The sequence below is a fragment of the Styela clava genome, chromosome 8 (assembly GCF_964204865.1).
Source record: "Styela clava chromosome 8, kaStyClav1.hap1.2, whole genome shotgun sequence".
Lineage (NCBI taxonomy): Eukaryota > Metazoa > Chordata > Ascidiacea > Stolidobranchia > Styelidae > Styela > Styela clava.
This window is the reverse complement of record NC_135257.1, coordinates 1,109,245-1,134,433: the sequence shown is the minus strand read 5'-3', so window position 1 is coordinate 1,134,433 and position 25,189 is coordinate 1,109,245. Positions and strand designations below refer to the sequence as shown.

At 36.4% G+C, this 25,189-nt stretch overlaps 2 protein-coding genes and 3 long non-coding RNA genes across 5 annotated transcripts; 1 reads left to right on the top strand and 4 right to left on the bottom strand.

The window, feature by feature from the left end:
• Window positions 1-1,447: 1,447 nt before the first annotated feature.
• Window positions 1,448-3,884, top strand: LOC120346341 (dynein light chain 2, cytoplasmic-like). Its single transcript, XM_039416051.2, has 3 exons — window positions 1,448-1,605; window positions 3,001-3,087; window positions 3,361-3,884. The coding sequence occupies exons 2-3, from the start codon at window positions 3,007-3,009 to the stop codon at window positions 3,547-3,549; spliced, it is 270 nt and encodes an 89-aa protein (XP_039271985.1). The 5' UTR covers window positions 1,448-1,605; window positions 3,001-3,006; the 3' UTR covers window positions 3,550-3,884.
• A 1,955-nt stretch (window positions 3,885-5,839) lies between these two features.
• LOC120346820 (uncharacterized) lies at window positions 5,840-6,890 on the bottom strand. Its single transcript, XR_005570037.1, has 3 exons — window positions 6,793-6,890; window positions 6,113-6,375; window positions 5,840-6,039 (listed from the first exon to the last, which is right to left on the bottom strand). It is a non-coding gene; the product is annotated as an uncharacterized LOC120346820 (long non-coding RNA).
• A 10,303-nt stretch (window positions 6,891-17,193) lies between these two features.
• LOC120346342 (uncharacterized) lies at window positions 17,194-18,806 on the bottom strand. The gene is made up of 2 exons (XM_039416052.2): window positions 18,653-18,806; window positions 17,194-17,848 (listed from the first exon to the last, which is right to left on the bottom strand). The coding sequence occupies exons 1-2, from the start codon at window positions 18,714-18,716 to the stop codon at window positions 17,481-17,483; spliced, it is 432 nt and encodes a 143-aa protein (XP_039271986.1). The 5' UTR covers window positions 18,717-18,806; the 3' UTR covers window positions 17,194-17,480.
• A 1,449-nt stretch (window positions 18,807-20,255) lies between these two features.
• LOC144425809 (uncharacterized) lies at window positions 20,256-22,522 on the bottom strand. Its single transcript, XR_013477673.1, has 2 exons — window positions 22,345-22,522; window positions 20,256-22,153 (listed from the first exon to the last, which is right to left on the bottom strand). It is a non-coding gene; the product is annotated as an uncharacterized LOC144425809 (long non-coding RNA).
• Window positions 22,523-23,614: 1,092 nt separating this feature from the next.
• Window positions 23,615-25,152, bottom strand: LOC144425748 (uncharacterized). Its single transcript, XR_013477625.1, has 2 exons — window positions 24,736-25,152; window positions 23,615-24,505 (listed from the first exon to the last, which is right to left on the bottom strand). It is a non-coding gene; the product is annotated as an uncharacterized LOC144425748 (long non-coding RNA).
• Window positions 25,153-25,189: the final 37 nt, after the last annotated feature.

The window sequence follows — 25,189 nt, the reverse complement described above, 5'->3', positions numbered from 1 at the left end:
TGTATTGAAGGAATGCCTTTTATGATCGGATGAATTAGTAGTTTATATTTCGAGAACCTATTTCACAATAAAAATAGGCTGAGCTTCGGATTACTTATAATCTGTGTATCATTCTAAATCTATATATATATATATATATATATATAGGCCTATGTGTGTGTTTTGTTTTTTTCGAATTTTCAGCTCATGCGTGTACTTTTTCTGATTTTTTCAATCCCCAGATTGTTTAGAGAAAAGTTGGAAAAACACAACCCCAAATTTTTAATTTAGTCGCGAAATACCAACCCTGGTACATATATATATATATAACTACTGGGTAGATCGGGCCAGCACGAGTGTTGGCGGGCAGCCGCCCAGGATCTCCGCTAATACTCCGCGTCAACAAACAATGGTACAATAAAATATATACAAAATATGCAAGTTAATTCAGTATAGACTGGAAGGAGCGATACGACCAAAAGGTCATCAAAGTCAGATCCCCCCATCAAAGTCAGCTCCCAATAATTAACAATTAATTAAGTCAGCTCAGAATAATTAACTATTCGATTGAAATGCCCAACCCTGCCAGTTCGTTTTGGGAGCTGCGCGTCTCGCTGGCATCCTTGTCTGTGGCTAATATTAAAAACATATTCAAAAGAATTTCTACTTCCCCACTTTATGAATAATCGAAGTGAAAGACGGTTTGTTCGAAAGTCTACCGGTAATACGCACATTACGTGATTGACAGGATAACCCATTTGAGAAATTTCAAATAGTTTGTCTATTCCAGTCGTTCAGGCGTCACAGATGGACACAGACAAAACGACTGAGACTGGGTAACATACAGCGGAGATCCGACCTAACTACGTCGTACATTTCAAATCGTAGATTTCATAACGTGAAGCGGTATAAAAAACAAGAGAGCTACGCCCAAATATATGGACACGTCTGTTCGCAGTACAGTACGGTTTACCGTTCCGTCAGATCACAGTCTACAAAAATATTCACACCAAGCGAAGCAGTACAGGAGGACACAAAATGGCGTCAGATATGCGCAGAAGGTTTAATGACGTCATAGCAAACAAAAACAAATCTCACAGAGCTAACAGAAATATTTAAAATGAATAAAAGTAATAGCCTGAAAATTTTATCTTCAACCACTGAAAATTTCAAAGCAATTGGTCCAGTATTGAAAGAGAAAAGGGTTTTTTAATATTTCCACTAGGTGTGTTATTCTGTGTCAAACAACAAAAACAACATAATATTGAAACGAACGTTATGTCCACTACGTGTCCAACAATTCGAACATAAATGTTATATAATATATATTGTCTGATTAGAAGGCTGTGGTCTGTGCTTCAATCGTCGTTATTAAGGTGGCTTGTTGTAGGCTATTCACATTAGTGAATGTCAACCAATGAAATTGAGGTACTTGTACGTATTTAAATTTTCAACCAATAGAATATCGGCATGCATGGTATGCAGCATGTGCGTGTGTTGCTGCGGTAGAATGCTTGTGCTTACTTCGATTGACGAATACAGAATAGTGGACTATCTGACTGTGCAAGAGAGGGATATCAGTATTGTCTGAATTGCTTTGAATTTGATTGGAGCAACGCTTAATTGGTGAGTGATGCAACTGATGATCTTTACCGATATACATATAGGCCTATACCATAGGTTCGGATGTTACAGTGTTATGTTTGTTCTAATTTGCAGGGTACCGGTACCGTACCTAAGAGAGTACGGTACCTGTACCGGTACGGTACCGTACCGGTACCGTCTGACCGTACCGGTACCGGTACCATATCTGCATACCGGTACGGTATGTCGTTACTGTTGTGACTAAATACATAAATAAATCTATACGGTACTGTTCATATTTGTGTATCATATCAGTAGGCCTATATAGACCATTACTATTTTTAAACCGTACCGGTACGGTACCCTGGCGACTGAGGTACCGGTAGTCTAACTTAAATTTTCATATGCCATCTAGCTGCCTAGTAAGCCTGTGGAGCGAAAGGTCTGTAAACAATCTGTGTAAGTGGGTAAATGGAGTCAGAGGAATCAGGGTCTGACTGACCCATCACCCGATGTGTCCAACTTTTGGCAGTTTTTGTCTTGTCTGTTGGCTCCAATAATCTACCGGTATTAGACTACCGTACTCGGTTGGCATCGGTAATCTGACTTCCTTTTCCCATTCTTCTGTTCTTTCATACAATGGCACTAGGCCTACTTCAAGCAATCATTTTATTTTAAATTCATAATACACAAAAGTTAGAGAACAGCTGCCTACCTAATAATTTGATTTTCGAACCAAATTTTACCCTGTGGCTGTGTGGTAATTATCTGTAATCATAGATTGATCATGTGACATGGTTTGTTTTTCCTCCATCAGATTATCCTGTTGACTGGAACCTTGAAATGGTTAACCAGTTGATTGTTTCTATAACTGACAGATGATTAAGCTGTCTCATTGCCAGTATAATTAATCCTAAATTAATTGAATCATTTGGTATTCTCATGGGATGCCTGCATTTTGCTCTACTGTATATACAGCCACAACCACATGACTTATTACTGTATTAGATATTTCATTTGTAGTAGGATGTACAATTTGTCTGTATACTAATCAAGAATTAATGGGGTGTTAAACAGCAGTTGATATTATGATGTTAAGAGCACAATATACTGGTGGGGTGAGAGTGACTGGATGGAAGCTATACAAAATCTGTATAAACCCTGTGCTAATTGATTCTTGATTTTAATTTCCAGGCGATTCATATATGTGGTATACTCGTAACTAGAGTAATTCATTTCAGATTATAATTGAGTGCTTTTGTGATCTGATAAGCAAGAACCATCTGATCTATTTATTGTCAGTGACTGGCACTTGTATCTTTGATAAACTATTTGCTTTGGGTGCATTAGTATAGCAATCATCTTTTAAATTTATTTCTGCAACTTTGGTTGTATTTATATTATATGCTTTTGCTTCATGTATGTCTTATAATTCAGGTCAAAATGGGAGACAAAAAAGCTGTGATTAAAAATGCAGATATGTGTGAAGAAATGCAGAATGATGCTATTGAGTGTACAACTCAGGTGATTCTTTTAATTTTGCCATGTCAGTCGAGTCTTCATAAAATGCTCGATATGTGATCATCTTTGGTATATGTTGCAACAGGAAGTTGACTCGCTAGAATATCGGCAGTAGATATTAATTGTTCTGTTCATTTTACACTAAACTGTTACTGCTTCTTGTATGTAAATTTGACTCTATTTCACAATCTATTACCTTATTACCAGCATCAGGTCAAATTGGGATATAAACCATTTAAACTCTTTCTAAAAAATTCTGATTCTTCAATTCCACAGGCGATTGAAAAATTCAACATTGAAAAAGACATAGCTGCATTTATAAAGAAGGAATTCGACAAGAAATACAATCCCACTTGGCATTGCATTGTTGGTAGAAATTTTGGAAGTTATGTCACACACGAAACTAAACATTTCATATATTTTTATTTGGGTCAGGTAGCCATCCTTCTTTTCAAATCTGGATAGTTTCATCTATGCTTTATTCGTATGCTTGCCATTTATAGCATGTTTGCATATTTCTGTGCAATTTATATCACCATTGTCCTGATATCCATCCTGGGGAATATAAGGATTTCTGTGGCTGGTACATTTTCTACAGTCTACACACCTAATTTTCTTTTCGCCTTTTTATCTAGGTTCATCAAATGCAGTTCCTAAATGTTATCATGTACACAATCATTTTGACTTAATTTTTCCTTCTTGCATCATAATTATGTTATCATGTTGTTGTGAAAGTGTTGGCATGGTGCTACCATATTTGGACCATGTACCAAATACAATAAAAGGTTTATTTCATCATGGATTATTTCGTAAAATGAGTTAGGCAGCTGTGTCGTGGTAGAATACCGTCACTTTATTTAAAGCCCATGGGTATATATATGTACGTATTCATAACATATATGGTTTTTCTCTGGCTTTGGCCGCGTGTTTCTTTGCTGCACAGTTTCAAGCTATTCAATGTGTTGAATTTGAATTGTCGCCTTTATGGGGGAAAATTTCTATTTAAAAATTCGCGAAAGTAGAAAAAAGGTTAGGAACCGTATAGCTGAATTGTCATAAGAAGGTGTTGGTTTGTTTTGTCACCAGTCGTGAGCCCAGGATCCAGCTGATAAAGAAATGGTACGGCACCAAATGCGCGTGCTCGTTTTCCGGAAATAATACAGAGACCCAATTTCGCAACTTGACTATATCCGTAAGCCCTATACCCAAACATTCGGAAAGCGTATGTAATTTCTAGTATCTACGACGTCTAATCCCCAAAACAACGTATCTGTTCTGATAACATTATTTATTATTTTCAAAATATATATTACCAAAAATAACGCGCCCTGCACACCCACCGAAAGTGAGACCATAAATATTGGATATAAAGAATAAAATAGCAATGCATCCTTAAATAAAAGCCAACCAATATAATAGTTGATCTCGGAAAGCGGTATCACAAGTGTCCACTCTCCTATGCTGTAGTGTAAATTTGAATTCATAAGCGCTAAGCTAGAATTTTTGACATACGCAATTTTGCAACTCAACAATACAATCTAGCAGGCAACCAGACATTTGGAAAACGCTGTTTCAGGCGACATTAAAATACGATTCGATTATTTATTTCCCCACAACTTTTATCTGGAGAATTTATTGGAAAACAGAAAGAAAAACAAGCCCTTTGTAAATTAACTCCTCAGCACCAACTAACATAACTTTTTTTTGTTTCATGAAAATATATATTTATTATGAATAGTGTGGAATTTCGTCATAAAAGCGCCGTGCGTATGTTGGCAGCACTCTTTTCAAGAGTCAGTTTCTTAAAATCCTGATGTTGTACTGGCTTGACCTGGTATGGAAATGGCCGAGACCTTGCGCACTGCATGATTACGTGACGTAATAACGTCGGCCACAACTTTTATCTCAATCACGGAATGCATTAAATCCACTTTCCTCCGAGTGTGTCCAGTCGTCAGAAATTTCTGCGCTATTTTAATCTTATGTTTCCGTGTCAAATCTAAATATGCATTTGCGACGATTTCTTTACGGTTTTGGTACCCACAAGTTCTCAACCCATATCACTAGTTCTTTCATTGATGAAAATGAGAGAACTGTAGCAAAGCAATTCACTACTTAGATCGCCCTCGTACTCTTCCCATGGATAGCAGAATCCCTATTTTGTTTGCAAATTATAAAAATTAAAATTATGCATATGAAGTTCGGTTTTATGAAACATCGAACTGGCGTGGGTTTTATGGGAAGAATCAGGGCTGCCTGTAAGTCCATAGTTCAAACGGATCTGCTCTCATTAGCTGATTCTTTGTCGGCATTTTTTCAGCTCTTGCCACATCTTTTGATATTACATGAGCTCTATACTTCCCGTCGTCGATATTTACATGCGAAGATTCCAAACAAATATCACTTTGGTCCTTCCTAGGCCGAAACGTAGAAAAATTTGCTGTGTTGAATATGTCCCTGAACTTCGCGATGCTAATACCCCGTCTTTCAGCATTTGCTGCTTCTTCAGAATATAAACGATGGAGGTTTGAAACAGTCGTTCCGGGATATGGATATTTTTATTCTCAAGGTATTTATAGAACGCCAATATTGTGATGGCAATGTAGGTAGTGCACGGAGCCGAATTTTAATAAAATCCATATCTTGCTTTTGGATAAAAGCAATTGTACTTTCAAAAAATGAATGTTTCAGTAATTATTCAATGAATATTACATTGTGCATTAATTGCTCTCTTTGCTACATACCTTTTCGTGGACGATGCGGGTCCAAAAACTTTATGAATGGTGCCAGACTTTACAGCCACGACTACACAGTTCGTTGGCTAATGCCAATTGTAGCCGAAAACAGTTTTTCGCACACCAGAATGCATATTCATTTTTGTAATCATAAACGGTATTCAAAAGATGACTTACTTCTCGACATATTTTCAGCAATTTTCGCTTGCTTGGTGGGAACCTACGAAACAGTAAAAATGTGAATAATATGCGAAAATCGTGACATAAAATCAGTGTTTCTAAATCTCGTTTACCTTCGATAATAAAACCCTGACATAGAAACGTTTTCCAGACCACGATTCCATTTTCCAAAATTTTTCGAAAACCCACTGTCTTTCACCTTCTGTCAGACTCAAACATTGCCGTAATCTGGACTTCTGACAATATATGGATTTGCACGGCAGCCGCACTTTTCCTGCTGTCTCTTTCGGCTTTTGTAATTTAATCCAGCAAGAAGATTCTTTTTGCAACTACTAAAGGGGCGCGTCCGTTTCACGCCTTTCCTTTTAGCCAACGTCTGAAACAGATAATGAGAGAAAAGATTCAAAGCATAGCAACAATGATTCTATTAAATAATTTCTTTTCACAAAAAACAAAGTCTGGGTCTAGATCCGACACAGTTTGGGTTTCAGGCATGTCAACTATAAGAATGAAATAATAGAAAGTTCGTGGTAATATTTAGCCAGCATGTCGAAGTGTTAGTGTGCCCTGAATTATATAAATGCCCGTTTACAATTTTCTTTTCATTTGCGGAGCACAGCCATACTTGTAACTCAGATTAATTGGAATTATGCTAGAATAAGGTATTTCCTAATATCGAATGTAGATAAATAGACGAGGTACTTGTACGTCTTTCACTAAACTCATTTTTAGTTGGTACCGTAGTACGTAGACTGCTGAAATTTTGTAAATATTAAATAGACCTCAGACCAACCTGAATCTTTATATTCTCGCAATAACTGCATGCGCATTAAGGTTCCTCCGAAGTGAAGCACTCATTTCAATCGCTATATGATGACAAGACACACCAACAACTAATAACGGCACACAACTCAACGGCAGGCTTCGTCGGCCGTGTCTGCAGGAGACAACCTCCAACGAATGCGTATGACATTATAATATCGTATATGAAAACGTCATGATTGCGTAGCCGTATAACAACACCAGCATAAGTGCATGACAATATGCATTGTTCAATTAACATCACTGAACTGGAAATATATATTTCCCTGTGGTTAACATTGAAAAGGTAGCAAAATTGAGTATTTCACATCCATGACTTAGGCAAAACGATTTCTTCTCTCAGTAGAGCGTTTCATTATCCATCTAATAAAACTATTTCAACAGGCTGGTGCGCAATATTACATAGATGGGTTTTGACGAGGAAAATCGCATTGGTCAAAAATGACTTACGCAAATCGAATATTAGAGTGACGCAGGGCTAATTTTTATCAATTGTTGAAGGTAGCGAATAATAGCGATGGTAGAACCGTACTTTTATACAAGGTTAAAGAGGCAAGTTCAGTTGTAATAATTATCGTGGCATTCCCCGTATGAGCACTATGATCAAAATCTTTCGTAAGGTCCTTGAAACAAGTTCAATATACAGCTTCTAGAATTTACACATATATATATACAGTACACTAAGTTGACTAAACTAAGTTTTGTTGGCGTTTAGTTTTATATATATATATATGTATACATTGGGATATTTTTTGTGTAACAAAACAAACCACAAGTAGCCATTTATACGGCCCCGTACCCTAGTTAAGCAAGTAACTTCAATAGTCACTATCAGTTGCAAATTTATTGTTGAAATTCGTGCTTGTTTTTTATTCCTCGGGTATTCTACCACCCAACTATTACAGTTATTAATTTTATTACATAACAAACTGCGATGCTAGGAGTATCTAAAATCGAGCTTGCAGCCTATTTTAGTGCCCCCCCCCCCCCTTCTGGCTCGCGAATATTCATCTGCTTTTGGTCCGCGATCAATAAACTTTCAGAACCCCTCTTGTAGATCGTTTTTCAAATACAAATCATTATGAGTTACGAAATATTTACCACCCCTTCAATTTCGAAACGCCCCCCTAAAATGAAAAGCTGGGGAGCATACTGATCCTGCCACCAATCAGTAGGCTTATTCCCCCTAAGATGGCTAATATAATGCGGTGCTTCCACGATGGCATGAGAGCCGGACTGGGTAATGGAAGGGTTGCAGAGGATTTCCATGTCTTTAAAGTAGTGGAGCGAGGACGTGTATTCGCCGGAAGGTTTTCAATCCCCTTATATAGGTTTTCAATCCCCTTCATTGCTGTTTTGATTAAGATGGGAATAGGCTACTTTAATTATTCTATAACTATACTAATAGTCTTATGCTTCGCCTGCCTGTATTGATGACCAAGATCGGAGTACCATAGAAAACATCCTTCTTCTACATTCTGTATATTATTGAAACATCGTATAATATACCAGGCATAGAGTATGGATTCTTCCAAGCGACCAAAACCTGAATCGCCTAGCACATCACAGGAGGAAGACAGCACACTCATGGCAGTGATCACCAACACCATTCTTCGCCAAGTATTAATACAATTGCCCTCAATGATTGATGAATGCTTGACAACCAAACCATCACCATCCAGTCAATCGGATTCTTCTAAAGTCGCAACGTCTAATTTTGAACACATCTTGAGTTCCCTGGATTCTTCAATGAAAGAAATGCGAAGCGAGCTCGGTGTGATAGCCAAAATTCAGAGTGACCTTGGAGAAAGTCAAAAATTCTTGTCAGATAAATTTGACTCTGTTAATAAAACACTTAAATCCACACAAGACATAGTTAAAAAGCAGCAAAAAAAGATTCAAGATCTAGAAGAACTAGTGGAGGAGCTCGAAGATGAATGTGATGACCTGGAAGCTCGCGTCGAAGATCAAGAAAGAAGATCTCGACTAGAATGTCTCGAGTTTCACGGTATCACTTACAAAAAAAATGAAAACACAGACTTGCTTGTATGCAAACTGTCCAAGTTAATTGGAGTGACCATAACAACTGCAGACATTTATAATTCACACAGACTAGCTTATGACAACTCAGAAAAATCTTCTGCAATAATTGCTCGATTCACATCGAGGAGAGTCCGAACCAACATAATTAAAAGCCGGAAAAACCTGAGAACAGCAAAAGATCCAAATAATTTTTTCAACTTCAACAAAATATTCATAGTGGAGAACCTAACTAAAACAGCAAGATCATTGTATTTTCAAGCAAGGGAGCGAAAAAGACAATGTGGTTACAAATATCTATGGACTAGTAATGGCAAAATTTTTGTCAAGAAAAATGACGATACTAACGCAAGACAAATCAGAAATGAAAATGATCTATCATTCATCAGATAGGTCAGTTGCTATATTATTTTACTAGCAAATATTCATGATGGTATTCCCTTAACCTAGATGCCCAATAACTGTAATTTTGTTTGCAACAGTATCGAAGTTTCAAAATTGAATTCCATTTGTACGTCTACTGATCTGATTATTTTTCATATGAATATTCGTTCTCTCCATAAAAATCTCGATCAATTAACTTTTCTGTTATCTCACTTGTCCGTACCCCCACACATAATAGCTATAAGCGAAACCAAACTAGTTAATAATTTTTCCTCTAACATAGGCATTGATGGATATAACTTTATCCACGCACCATCTGCTACTAGAGCAGGAGGTGTAGGCGCCTATATCAGAAACGATATTACGTTTACTGTAACCGTAGAAAATAGCGTTCAATATCCTAACTGCGAAAACTTATGGTTTGAAATTGTTTTAGAAAATGCCACTGACAAACTGGTAATTGGTGTCATTTACAAACACCCACGCAACGATATTTCTGATTTTACGAACATATTCGAACCATCCCTGGCCAAATTGGCTAATAAAAAATTTCTCATTGTAGGTGACTTCAATATTAATTTATTTTCAGCTGTTATCAATACTCAAATTATGAACTATATCAATATGCTTGTGTCACACAATGCTATTTCTATAATATCTGAAGCCACAAGGGTCAGCCCCACCTCAGCCACCCTTATTGACCACATGTATACCAATTTAACGCACTTAAAAATAGATTCTTATGTTGTTCTTTCTGACGTAACCGATCACTATCCCATCCTTTGCTGTTTAAGTGGCATCAAACCTATTAAAACGAATGAGTGTATATTGTCAAGGGATATGTCAAGGTTCTCAATTGATGCCTTTCGATCTGAGGTTCAAAACAGCATAAATAATCGATTTGCCACAATTAGTTTAAACGCTGAGAACTTTGACAGCATATTTGATGAATTCATACAGTCATTCGTTAGTACCATCGATCGGCATGCCCCACTTCGACCACTATCACGTCGGCAAAAACGGTTAAGGTTAAAGCCATGGCTAACCAAAGGGTTGATCAATTGTACGAGACATAGAAATAAGTTATTTAAAACCCATTTTTTATGTGGCAACCCTCTGCAACGGTCATACTTTAAGAAGTATCGAAACATACTTACTTCCGCATTAGAAAAAGCGAAGCAAATTCACTACCAAAATCTTATCTCTCAGAACAAGGGCAATCCAAGGTATACATGGCAAATTATAAACCAACTTACAACCACAAAAAATAACTCAAATAAACAAATAATTCAGGAAATCTGTCTTGAAAATGGCAGTATACTGAAAGACGGTTGCTTAATCGCGGCTGAATTCAATAAGTATTTCTCTACGGTCGGATCTAGCTTGGCAGCCAAGTTTTCCAATGATATGTGTGACTTTAGGCCATTTCTTTGTAACCGTGTTAGTAAATCCATTTTCATGACTTTGGCCACTGAATCCGAATTAATGATGGAAATTCTGAATTTGAAGGAAAGAAAGGCAGTTGGCCCGGATAACATCCCACCTCGCTTCCTAAAATTCGTTGCTGAACTGCTCGCGCCTTTTCTCGTGAAATTGTTCAACTGCTCCCTCGCATTTGGAATCTTCCCTTCATCACTCAAAGTCGCTCGAGTGATACCTCTCTTCAAATCTGGTAACAAAAAAATTGTTTCAAACTATAGGCCAATTTCTATCCTCTCTTCAATTAATAAAATATTTGAACGTCTAATTCACATTAGGTTGACCAATTTTTTCACAAAACATAATGTAATAAACAAACACCAATTTGGCTTCCAAAACAATCAGTCCACATCACACGCAATTTTAGATACAATTTCTTATATCTATGACAAATTAGAAAGGAAAGAATTTGTGAGTGCAATTTTTGTCGATCTGAAGAAGGCTTTTGACACTGTCAATCATGATATCCTAATGAACAAGTTGTGGCATTATGGCGTCAGGGGATTACCTAATAAACTCCTCCATAGTTATTTAAGTGATCGAAATCAATACGTTCAAGTAGGAAACTACTGCTCGTGCATCTTACCTGTGACACACGGGGTCCCACAAGGATCTAATTTGGGGCCTTTATTATTTTTGATCTACATCAACGATCTCGCCCATTGTTCATCATTCTTCTCAAAATTATTCGCGGATGACACCAATCTCCTCGACAGCGATAAATCTCTCCCTGCTCTTCATTCAAGAGTGAACTCTGAAATAGTAAAAGTAGCTAATTGGATGAAGGCTAATAAATTATCTATAAACGTCGACAAATCCAAAACTATGCTTATTTCACCAAATAAACATAAAACTCAAACCAAATTTTCGATTGATATTGGCAACACTAGATTAGAAAATGTAAGTTCTTACAAATATTTGGGCATATTTTTGGATAGCCAATTGAAATGGGATATTCACATAATGAACTTGGCTGCTAAGCTATCTAGATCGGTTGGAATACTGTACAAACTTAGGCACTTTGTACCTGTAACAACTCTCCGTATGATTTACCATTCTCTATTCCAAACCCACATTCAATATGGCATTATTGCATGGGGTTCAGCCAATAGAACTCTATTACATCAAATCGAGATTATCCAAAATAGAGCCATCCGTGCTCTTTCTGGTAGTGGACGTCGCGAACAACTCAATCCAATCTACCATGAACTTCAAATTATAAAACTGACAGATATTCATAAAATAGAGGTACTGAAACTGATGCATCAACATCATAACAATAAACTCCCTGTCACATTTACTCATTATTTCTATAAGCAAAGTAATATTCATTCACATAGTACACGGTCTTCTACCCATGGTTCTTACTATGTGCATCGTTTCACCACCAAACTAACACAAAATTCAATAAAATATTTAGGTGTTAAATTATGGAACTCTTTGGCTGATAGTATTCGAAACATGAATTACGATGCATACAAACAAGCATTGAAAAAGGTATACCTAGGCGGCTATATACTTGATCCGTCAGCTTTTCAAATAATATGATTTCCTTTCTTGGCGTATTGTATATAGACGTTCATATAGTCTCCGTAACGTACGGCACCCTTCCGGTCTTGATGCCTCGCCCTGTTACCGGTACTGTGATGGGATATTGTTCCGTACAAATTCCGATTTACTTGAATTCTTGCTGTTACCATATACAGTTATTTTTTGTGTGATCCTACTCCACTAATAAAATGGTCCTTACGTTTCGTATCCAATATGCCTCAGTAGGCTACAACAACCAGCTTTTGATCGCTGCTAGCAACGAGCTTCATTCATTTCTTGTTACGGTCCATGAACGCACAGTTGAACCCCACGAGGACGCTGTCGCGTGTATTATTACTCTGGTGGTATTTTGTGATTTTGTTTCTCTGTTAATTATGATTGATTAAATTTGTATAATTTTTTTTTGTCATTCCCTCTAAATCTCCAGCCCATAGGTGTCGCTGACTCGATGACTGTCTCAGTCTTTCGCGACTCCTTATCTATTGCTATGAATCTCTCACTTGTATGAATTCTAATGTGTATATTTAATTTTTTACGATTGTCATTATACACGTTTGTCAATTTTTCGTGCTTTAAATTTTGTGTTAATTCTTGCATGATAGAAATAAATTATCTGAATCTGAATCTGTTAGGCATGAAGTTGCCCTCTGCCTTCGCGGCCACAGATTTAGGCAGCCAGATCTCACATAGAACAGATGGCTATGGCTTCAACCCAAAACGGCTGCGGCTAAAAGTAAGGACAACGCTTTGGTTCAAAGACATTCTGAAAATTCAAGCCTGAATTGCACCATTGGCAGGGCCCACTGAAAACCATCGCCACAAACATGTGTATCTGAGGACAATTCCCCAGAAGAGGGGCAGCCGCCAACAAACAGGTCGTTCGTGTGTGGTTGCAATTCGCCTGTGCTTGGACTCAGATCTTATTTATTATGGGTACACGAATAAATCCCAACCAACGTGCTAGACTAATTGTGCCCAAAGTTTTCCAACAATTTTAGTTATGTGGAACATAGCATTACTCATAGTTGGTATTTTTCTGGTCATATTGACATGAACTGCTGCTTCAAATTCTCTGTCATAATTCCAAATAGTTTCGGTCGCTTTTGACACTTTAGTGTACGCCCGCAATTTCACTTTTGGATCTTTCTCCTTAAATTTTATTGACTACTCGTGACCTTGTTTGGAGCAAATATCCTCAATAAACAGGCAAGGATCACACTGACATACGTTGTAGTGCTATACACTGTGATCAAATGAAGGCGCCAGGAAAACGTACATATGACACAGCTTTCAATCAACACACCAACCTCGCGTTCAAGATGGCGAATAGCCTCCAAATTGCCTATGGCGTAATTAATAGATATAATTAACGCCTGCTGAATGGCAATTGGTCTATTAGCCTAAAATTTGTTTGGTTCGTTCTTTGTTTACTTTTGTGACTTTTGATGCATAGCTTGAAAAAGGATACCCTGTAATTAGTAAATCCTCAAAATGTATTAATCTGATCCAGGTACAAGTTCAATGTAATGAATGACGGTCGCAATCTCGGGACTCTAAAAAGTAAGTCAAAAATAGATTTGATGATTTTTCTAAAATTATATATTATAATATGCTAACTATTGTAGACGGCATATATACCTATGCAGGAAGGCCAAAATTGTGGAACTTTTTCTGTGCCTATTTCAGTTCCTAACCGCAGTTTCATGGACCGCGGGTTCCCAGACGGATTTTGATGGGTTCAGGAGCTATGCGTGCAAGATAGTCAAATAAAACTACTCGCCATTGTGGTGTATAGCCCATCTATGAAAGCGAATCAAAGGCAGGTTTATAAATTAGGCGACGAGTAACTCCAAATCTTGCGCATCGGAACGAATACTTTTATTCATAGCGACACCTAAGCCCAGGTTATGTGACCCCGTGATGCGCTGGCCACGTTTTTGGCTCTTGTTTCTTTACAAAATTAGGACACTCGACTGCAGACTCTCGGACATCACGCAACTCAACCAACCAAGTTAAGTTATTATACCGTTTTATCTATCTTCTACTGTTTTATCGTTGATGATTATAATACAACAAGGATTTTGTACGTTTTTGGAGACTTTGAGGCGGACACAAAAGAAAGCGCAATCTTGGCACGCGGAGTCTAGGAAACAATAATAACAACGAACCCTACAGTTCTAAATATCTAGTTCAGCGTTTTCCCAAACTTTTTTGGCCACGGAACACTTACGATTTTTATCTCGCCTCGCGGAACACCAAAAAATAAAAGAGCAAAATTGATAAAGAAAACTGGTGTAGTGCAGCGATTCTCGAAGGGGAGACGAGTTGCCAACTGCGCCGCGAAAACTAACATAACTAAATTATGATTGAATATTTTACATATTCCATTTATGATGTTGTTTCTTATTTTAAATGCTGTGTATATGAATCGATAAATTCATTTTACCTTTCTATGCTGACGGTTAACGAAAAAGCCACTACCCTCAAAAAGTGAGTCCGCTTTAGGTCGACGGTGACGCGATATTGAACGGTCACCAGTTGGTCATTACTTCACGATCCCGAGATCGCCATGGCGACCAATTTAGTCGTAATTTTGATCCCCTTTTCACGGAACACTCGAAAGACGCGATATATTGATGAGAACCTAAACTGGAATAAACATATATATTTCAGAATTGTTAAGGAAATTATCACATGCTGTAGGAGTTTTGAGTAATGTTCGTAAACTCCTCCACTCTCGAGTTCTGCGTATGATATATTTTGCTCTCTTTCAGTCTCATATTCAGTATGGTTTGATAGCATGGAGATACTCAGTTACTAATAAATAATAAATTTGTCAAAAAGAATAGAAGTTCTACAAAATAAAGCTGTAAGAATATTATCTAATTCTCCACCTCGTTCTAGTTGAACCCTTTTGTTCGCTAAACAAAAAATTCTCAAATTCAAAGACTTGTGTATTTTTGAAGTTGCAAAAGTAATGCATCAATACTCATCAAATTTATAACTAAGAGCTTTTGATAATTATTTCACGGCACAGTCGTATGTACATAGCCATCACACTCGATCATCAGCCCAAGCGTCTTTTTTTGTTCCAATATGTAAATCAAAGCGCACACAAAGTACTCTGAGATATACCGGGGTAAAAATTTGGAATGACTTACCTTCTAGTATTAAAGACTCAACATATCCAAATTTTAAAATTCAGTTACGCAACCATTTACTATCCTTATATTCTTCATAAATGTGTAGTGCATTTTCCAATATCATAGTTTTATTTCAGTGTTCACTGTCTCCCAGACATGATTGTTGATCTGTACTATTTTTTCATGTTATAATACAATTACATGTAAATTACATGTTGATAGAGGTATTTTTACTGTCATGAGGATATCTCTTCTCGTTGACTACCAGTTTCAGTACTGGTTTTCTTTGGTATCGAACTATTACTAAACCCGATATGTATTGTTTAACTTTTCCCAGAAACGTTAACCTAAAAGTGCCGGAACAGCACTGCTTCGGAATTATATAGGGGGAATTCCCCAATTCTATAAATAACAAGGTGTATTATTGCCTTGCAGCGCTATCTTGGGGCGATCCTGTTCTAGCATAAAAACTTTTCGCGCTGTGCAAATTTTGTGTTTAAGTTTTAAGCTATTTCAAGGTTGCCACTGACGAGTAGACCACATGGTCATTTCACGGTTATTCTGCCATTCGGTGCAAATATTTTAGTGATATTAATTCATTTTTATTATGCTTTGCCGGGATGGCTAATAAAAAACGATTTGATTGATTGATTGAGACGCTCTCGGAACACTAGTGTTCCGCGGAACACAGTTTGGGAAACGCTAATCTAGTTCAATAAAACATTTGACGTTGTTCGTCTTATGAGAAATTTTTGCCAGGATGGTTTCCTTGTAAAGCTTTGATATTTGTTGTAAAGACCATTTCTACGTAACAGTTTGACATATACTAATTAAATGAGTCCACAACCTCATAAGAGGGACCACAGCGCTGACAAATAGGATTAAACTTTTCCGTTTTTGCTGAATGAACTAGGTTATTAACAAATAAAGTTCCCCATAGAGAAGGAAAAATATCACGACCTCCAGAAACATAGATATCAGCTTTTATACGTCAAAAAATCAGTTTAACAAAGTCCTTGACGGCTCAAAATTACTGTGATACATCTGGCGGCGGTGAGTAAAACCAGTTTGCTGTAAAACGAACGAGCAATGGCAAGATATTTGGACATGTAGGTCAATTACTACTTCAAGCTTACCTTAGGATAAAATCACCATATTATCAACGCTGTTTCCAGCTTCCGTAGGCACGCACTGTTCGATATTTAACCCATGTATATCGTGATCTCTTCTGTCGTTGAAGGATATTCTAAATTTTTAAATGTACCTTTCTGTTCTGGAGTTTTCTGTACTCTTTTACTTTGGGATTTTGAGGAATATAAAGTTCAAAACAATATAAGCTTTTGTAATTAAGTAAGCTACGACAAGATAACGACGACCCACGTGCCGACAAAGGCGACATGGCCCAAATATTCCTACTCTGCTACTGTGGAATACTCAGACAAATCGCTGAGAAGATGACGAGTATATATAGGCTAATGTGTGTTACATTCCAATATCTTTTTGGTCTACCACAGACTCCGTGTAACGAAAAGCCCACAGAATAGACCAGTTATTTGACACTGATATATATATTGTATACATTATAAAATCTTCTTATTTAAACGCTGACAGTAAATTGAGATAGGAAGATGTATGCTAAACTATCGGCCGCATGTATACGTCTGCCTCCATGACACCACAAATTCGATTGCTCCAACTCCCAACGAAAACCAAATCAAATGGTACCGCATGGAGCCTACTCTTTGTTTCGATTTTGGTTTCAGACACGTACGTGGGAACACCGTCTATCAAGATTTTTGATGCTGCTGTTGTTTGTTACTCAATAAAAAACAAAAGAAACAAATAAGTTGTTTTGAAACAGACCACATGTTCATAAACAGACTTTTATTTTTAAATTAAAACAAGCAGAGAACTTCGTATTTTTCAAGTAATTCATTCAGACGAAAGATTAATATTAGTATGGTAAAATAGTTATGTTGGGATGTATTGCATAGCTTTCATCAATTATTAAATCCGTGTTGAGATATAAGGAATGCTTGCAAGTATCAAAACGTGAAAATGATCATTTTGGCTTTTTCGTATTCAAGCAACATCCAACACAACAATAGCAACATGGACAATAATATTTACACATGTATTTTTTCTTGACTTTATTAGCTTGAACTTGAAACTTTTCTGCTGCCTCCTCCAAGTTTTCCGATGCTTCGAGCATTTGGTCCAGTCGTTTTTCTCGTTCGTTTATCATAGTTTCCACATTGCACTTCATGATGTTTTCCGTCTCTTCAACCGATTTTAATAGGTCCTCGATGGTGTCCCCTTTATATGGTTTTACTGTAATATCAGAGCCCTTTTTATGGCGTTTCCTGAACTTCAGTCTAGGAATAGACTTTTCAGTTTTGGTTGATTCATTTGAATTTATCTTCTCAGTTTCTGTCATTGAGGAGTTGTTGTTGTTTATATATATATAGTAAATTAACCAAAGCAATACTACAAATGCTTCAAAAATGAATGCAGTTCCTTATCGCTGTTACGCGGTTTCTCTCTCATGTGAGTGTAATAACAACCACAGAAATGCAGATTTTAGATGTTTTTGTTGCCTTTAAGGCGAGGGGGCTTATTTCAAAAAATGCTAAATACCAGTTGTACAGTCCTTTCATAGAATTGCGCTCACATGACTTTTTAATCGGGTATGTCCAAATTCAATAGATAGGTATGAATATAATTTGTTTAAAGCTACAAGACCACCTTCAGGTTGATAAATTTTGTTCGAAAGCTTCATTTTTGCCAGTAATTTCCGATCTGTAACTTGCTCAATTGCTATCTACTGACATCTCTTTAGCAAGGATAGTTCAATGGTTTTAAGCACGTTGGTGGGTGCATCTAGGTTTTTGTCAGTACTTTTCCACTTTTACTGACGACTAAGCCCTTTGCTTCGAGCAAACGTATATGAAAATATGAAAACAAGCTTAATTACCTATTTAAAGTTCTGTTGTTTAGTGGATAGTGGATAACTTTTGTTTTGTGTTAGTTGTGCTATTCTATAAGATAAGTATACTGCAAACAAGTGTGATAAAAACTACTGATTATTAGGAAATTATTATGCTACATAATATTGCGATGATTGCTCAGATTTGCAAATATACTAATATCGTTAACAAATTTATGCAATTTTTCAAGTTTGTAGCAAATGGCAATCACAGGTCTTCCAAAAATATTAAACTTCATAAGACTCACGTCTCCGCTCGCTGTTGACTTGTAAGACCACAACAGTAAACTGTGCCTTTTTGCCCTCTGACATGCATGCATCATCGGAGCAAGTTTCCGTCAATTCAACTTCGAGTATCTGCAATACGCAAACTGTTTATTTCTGTACTGCTGTATTGGCGCTGTAAAGACTTTGCACGATTACTCACCGCATTCGTTATTGTTTTCATTTTCACTACTCTTAGGGGATTTTCTTTGGATAAGATTTTTGTAATAAAGAGAAGTACCAACGTTCTTGATACACAATGACTCAACAGCAAAGTATAATAATTGACAATGATTTTAGTTTCGAGCTTGATTTGAAATAAAATTTGAGTTTATTTTTTGAAATAAAAATCATATCATGCAACCGTGAATCGAATTTCATCTGTAACAACAGTGTACAAATGTATGTTATTTGATCAGTAGAACAGTAAATCACGTTTTTGTTGGAAATTTAAGAGAAGAAAGTTTTTTTATGTTGTCATCCGGTTTAACTTTTATGCTTTGTTAAATAACGAGGTTATAAAATTCATTTGTTTTTACAATAAAACCTTTCATAAATTAATCTTTACCAAAAGTTGAAAAGATTGAAATGAACACGTCACAGCATTACATATAAAGTGTATGAAAACTATTCATACCACATTAGTCTTTTTGGACTACTTTCAGAATAACATATACGGACAATACAATGCCACGCGCTTGTATCAAAACAGCAAGCATGATGAGTTCAAAATTGTATTCATGGGTGGTTTCTTTATTGAAAAACAGCACGTCGCTTTGTGATTTGTTCGCATACATCAGAAGTGGCCAACCTTCTTCGACCGCAATCGACTAAAATCTTTAAAACAGCTCGCGATCGACTGATCGGTGATAAGGTCATACACGAAAACGAATGAGTAATGAATATGCAGATAACTAACTGCACATATATACGCATATAAAAAATTCCACCGCTGCCAATAAGCTCGGCTCTGTGGACGCATTTGTAAAGATATCGCCAACAAAATGTGTATTTTTTATGTTCCATTTAATTTGATTATGTGATTGTACCCGGAGTAAGTGTTTCATCATTTATTTAAGATTTATGCGAAAGTTGAAAATTCCTCAATAAACCTTGCCAAGTATTCATATTATCCAAACAGCGAAAAATAAATATTCTCAAACCCTAAATGTTACATGACTGCTCAAACTTCAGTATCTAGTTTACAATTTCCTCCAAGTCCGATTCTTCGCTTGCTAGGAATTAGAAAAAAAATGGGCATTCTGATGCAACTATAACCGTTGCGAACAAAACTTATCACACTAGCGAGACAACAACTTTTGCATGCTGCAGAAGTTGTTGTAGGATCGTTTGTCACTCAACCACACGATATTCGGCAAGGTCATTTCTAAACCTTGGCAGCGGTGAAACTTTCATTTGTTACGTAATAATATGCGCTATCGGGCTTGCCCAGACTCAAATACTGTATGTGTAATTGATTGGGTTTCTACTAAAGATGTACCGATGTATCGGGTATATCGTTATCGGCCAATTTTTTGGTATCGTTATCGGCCAAATGAAGACCGATATTTTGCAATATGTTCACCTTTTTGATATGATCCAAAATGTTTAAAAAAATAAGTTGGAATTCTGATGTTTAAATTATTTTTTGCTTGGAGGAATCGTGGACTATGTCTATAAGCCATGCACGTCCACGCCCTCTGGAGTAGAAACGGGAATGGGATTCTGACCTGTTCTTAGTTATTTATCAGCAAAACGCTCAACTAATTTGGCTATTTTTACTGCCAAATTTTTGTATTGACGTTTTTAATATTACATAGTAATTATGAAGAAGTATATCAATCGAATATTAGTGGATTTTGGGACAAAACCTTGCCCATCGACTATTTCGAATACATTCTAAAAAATATTTTCGATACTGAAATTCCGAATACATTGTGAAATCCCCCACATAAATACTATTCACTTTTCTAAAATCCAGGAACATAGAAATTAGGCTTTGATAATGTTATTATTGTAAAGCAGTCATAAGGCATGTGTGATATAAATGAAATTGTGATTTTCTTGTCTCTAAAAAAGAGAGACTTGAGCATTACATTATTTATATCTATAAATTGTGGTGTTAACTGAAAGCACGGAAATATGAGCAACTAGGCTCCCAGTTTTAAATAATAGAGTAGAAGTCTTTATTAACAGCATGCGCACTTTTTGGCACGATTACAAATTCTGTCTGATTATCGTCAAGCGCGAGTGTCATAGAGTTTTCTAATTGAATACCCAGATTACTAGCTTCAGTACACAATGCATCTAAATCAATCAACGCAACATATCCCAAACATCAATTTCTTTAGTAGTATATAATTACGATCATATCCCTTTTCAAACTGAAATAATGTGCAAGAATAAGAATAATGCTCATAGACTAGTGTTTTAATCCGTCTGCACACTTGAGGTAACATTTACATAATATCGGTATCGGTGTTTTTAGTTGGTATCGGTATCGGCGACAAAAGTGGTCTCGGTACATCTCTAGTTTTTACGAGACTAACTACTTCTCTTCTTCTATGCTTTTGCGCTGGTGGATCTGTATGTATAAAATGCAAGGATGCTGTAGCAAGAGTGAAGATAACTATCCCAAGTGATTCAAGAGTCTTGCTGAACACTAACACAAATAGATTTCTGTAACGTTTCGTCTGACTAAGGTTGACTCCCTCAGACATACATAGTTCAACTCAGTTACAGAAATACATTTGTGTTAGTCTGCAGCAAGACTCTTGAATCCGTTAGGACTGTATGTGTATATCGTAATTTGCGCATGTACAGTACTGTATTCTTCCTCTATTTAAAACACACAACAGACGCTACATGAAACTGGTTCAAGTCAATTTTTGGGATATGTTATTAACATTCCCTCAACATCAGACGCGAGCGACTATTTGAGACGTGGCGATCGACCGGCCGATCGCGATCGTCGTGTTGGCCCCCACTGGCATACATTACAAGAAATTTTATTACAAGCTGATTCATATAAAAATATGTACGTTTAAACAGTCCATTTTTTCATTATAATACATTTCACAACAAATATTAAATAGCAACCTTTGTCCAAGTAACAAACATAAGTGACGTCTATCTCCCCAGAACATTAGGCATTAGGACTAAATCGGCAGGATAAACGTTCGATTTTATTGCTACTGTAACTGCCATTTAAAATCATAATATAACACAAATTTTTGTCAGGTCATGACCTAAAACAAAAATGTATGTCTTTGCACCTAAATTTTGCAATAGAAATTTCTATTATGGATTCATTTTCAGTGTTGGATATGGCGAATACATCAGACCTCGTCGTATTTCGGGGTTTCGATGCATGGGCAACACATAAACCATAATGTCTTTGATGTTTTCCCATTTGTAAAGCTCCGACTTGATCCAGTTTGTGTGTTCGTTCTCTGTACGAAGGGATTCTTCCATGGTTCCTTTGGCTACAAATAGTGAAAAAGGGATTTGTGATAACTCAAGTATACATTCGAGAAATGTTCTTTCTATAATAAGTATTCGAGGTAAGTGTGTGCCTGAAATACTCATATGTACTGTTGTTTACGAGTATTTATGCGGAATGAATTTCTTTGCTCTTTAACTGTGTGACATTATCTTAGCATATTATTATAAATACCTCCGATTCTGAAATTCTTTCGTATTTATATGCTATAGGAGTTTCTTTTTCAGCTGACATCTCATCAATGTTTTGCTTTGTTCAAATTTTTACCAATTGTAGCTGTACAATCATCAGTTCGACTCCGGAACCGTTCTGATTACTAACTGTAGATTCTATAACTGTTAATAAATGGTATATCGATATTTAAGCATTATTAAAATACTTTTAAGAGAATTGTGGCAAAGTTCCTTGACTGTAAGTTTTCGATATTTATACGGGTGAACCATTTGGTTTAAATGAATCTAAGTATATACAATTACATTTTTAAAGAATGTATGCTTTCATATAGTTTCTTTGCACGCCAGTGGTGATCTGCTCTTTATCAGTGACCTTTCAACTTTTATTTGAGAATCTTCCTTACGTGACTTTCAAACCGGAAAGGTGTTATTGTATTGAAGGATAATGTCTGGCATTAGGGTAAAATACACAGTGACATTTCTCAACCTGATAATATTGTTCCAAGTTGAAACTCACACTCAATACAGATCAATTGAGAATGGTGTGGTGATTTGAACTTCATACTTCATAGTGTGGCCTTACCAAGTTAAGATTGCTAAGTTACTGACCAACCAATTATTTTTAACATAGCCATCGCATTTGTCTATTATTGTTCGGGACAATTTAATAATCAATCGTCTCTGTGGTGTAATGCTGTGTCTGAGAACAATATTAGATGATCCTCTTTTCCAAATGCCTATTTCTGAAATTAATATATGACTCTTGAACATTGTTTTTGTTCACAATTTTGAACTGTAATCATTGCGAAAATTATATATATCTCGTTTTCGGTTGATATTAATAACGATTTTACATGCGAATAACAAAATTCATATTTGTTCTTGCGACTACACGGTACAAATGTTGTCGCAACTTTGATCTCTCAGAATATATTCTATACTGTCACGTATTGCCCAAATTTGTATTCATGTATGCGTTACTGACACTTTCCTTGGCACCATTTGCAAGCAGCTCCCAATTTGCTGACAAGCAACAATCATATAAATTCGAAATTTATGAGGCTCTAGTTACATATATAGCTTTCTGATAGCAGTATCAAATATCACATCAACTGTTACTTGCGGTTTACTAAAAATTCGCTGTATAAAGTGCATTTGCTACCTCAACCAGTTTGATATTCCCATCTATCATTCTCAAAAAAAATATATATATATCCGATAACATAATGCATAAATGCTTCGACACAACGTAAATGCATTGCACTCATAGCTCATATAGTATTCACAATGTATTGCCTGTTTGACAAAAATATCTAGCGCATCATTACGTTCAAAGAAATCAATTGCTCATTCGATCACAAGACCAGACATTGCTCAGCGTTTCAGTCAGATGCAATATACGTGGTATCTTCATCAAAAATAATGTCACATGCCCGTGCTGTGATTTCATTCCAAAATCAATCGATTTGCTGACACACGACTGATTTTTTCAGATAAAATTTCGTCACAATCATTTGACAATGCGGTAGGTAGATAATTGGTTTTGACCAATGCACGATTTTTGCGATATTGAACTACATTTTAACGAAAGATTCTGAAAAACAAGCGCGGCGAATATATTGTCAATCTTGACATATATAGTATAAACACTTTTAAAGATAATATGACTCCTTTGCATGATTTTTCATAATAATCCTATATAATAATAATAATATTCTGTGAGTAGCAGATAGCTGATACTAGAGAAACAATTTATTATCATAACGCATTGAAATGTATCCATAATGAAGTTCAGTTTCGTATAGAAGATGAATAATCATAATGCTGTATCACGTGTCACGACGTTCAATTGGCTATTCCCGTAGCACTGGTGATGAAAATTACTCGTGACGACATAATTGAAGTTTATATTTCTTCATATCGAGATTGTGAACTGTAACAGCACGGGCAACAAAATTGTAGGCAATATCCACTGCAGCACGAAGCAGACTTCGTCTCGACATGAGGGGATCCGATTTTCGCAAATTTACGCTCGACGTCATTTCCTTCTCCTTTGTCAATTAATCGTTCGGTTTCGTCATTGTATTCGTCTGCTAATGTTTTTATATCTTCGGTTATTACTCTGCTTTGTTCCATGACTCTAACACTGTCGGTATCTTCGGCTGCCATGTCCAGAATCGAGAAAGGTAACAAAAACGGGTGAGTAATAAAACAAGATACTGTATTCCTAAAACTGTATGCTATGTATCATAACTGGTATGACGTAAAATACAATAACAATATTGTCATTCAGTGTGAAAATAGCTGTGCTGTACTGTCACTGTTACTTTGTCAGATTAGTAAGTTACAAACACCATATATTGCCCTTGCTTGATAGAATACTACTACTTACCCAATGAGGTGAAAATGCTTGTACGCAAATTTATTTCTTGTCTTGTGTTTACTTATGCAATAAATTCTTCGCGATTAACCTGTGCGTAATCTAATTATTTCTGTATATTTCTGACAGATAACTCGGCCAAATTCGCAGATAACAATTAGGAGAATATTATTCTTGTAAGTCCGAATCTACTGACCTTATAGACGGTCTGCATTCGTTCATAGTATTACACAACAACGTTTCCTATTTCATGTCAACGATCTAAAACAGTAGATAGTCTGAATTCTGTATATTTCCGCTTTGATACGTGCATGACGCTATATGTTCCCACGCAATAGCCAAGATGATGAAACTCGTATATATCACATGACTAGATATATGATTTTGGTTTTAAATTCCATTGATACATTTTGCGAGTTAGAATATCTCAACTGTGCAAATGCTCACAGACGGTCCCGGAGGCTGC

What these genes read in the sequence shown, in the direction of transcription:
- LOC120346342 (XM_039416052.2), bottom strand. Translation starts at nt 18,716, where the DNA reads ATGTCAGAGGGCAAAAAGGCACAGTTTACTGTTGTGGTCTTACAAGTC. An exon ending in AGTCAACAGCGAGCGGAGAC is followed by an intron (nt 17,849 to 18,652) that starts GTGAGTCTTATG and finishes CCTCAATGACAG; the next exon opens with AAACTGAGAAGATAAATTCA.
- LOC120346341 (XM_039416051.2), top strand. Translation starts at nt 3,007, where the DNA reads ATGGGAGACAAAAAAGCTGTGATTAAAAATGCAGATATGTGTGAAGAA. An exon ending in CTATTGAGTGTACAACTCAG is followed by an intron (nt 3,088 to 3,360) that starts GTGATTCTTTTA and finishes TCAATTCCACAG; the next exon opens with GCGATTGAAAAATTCAACAT.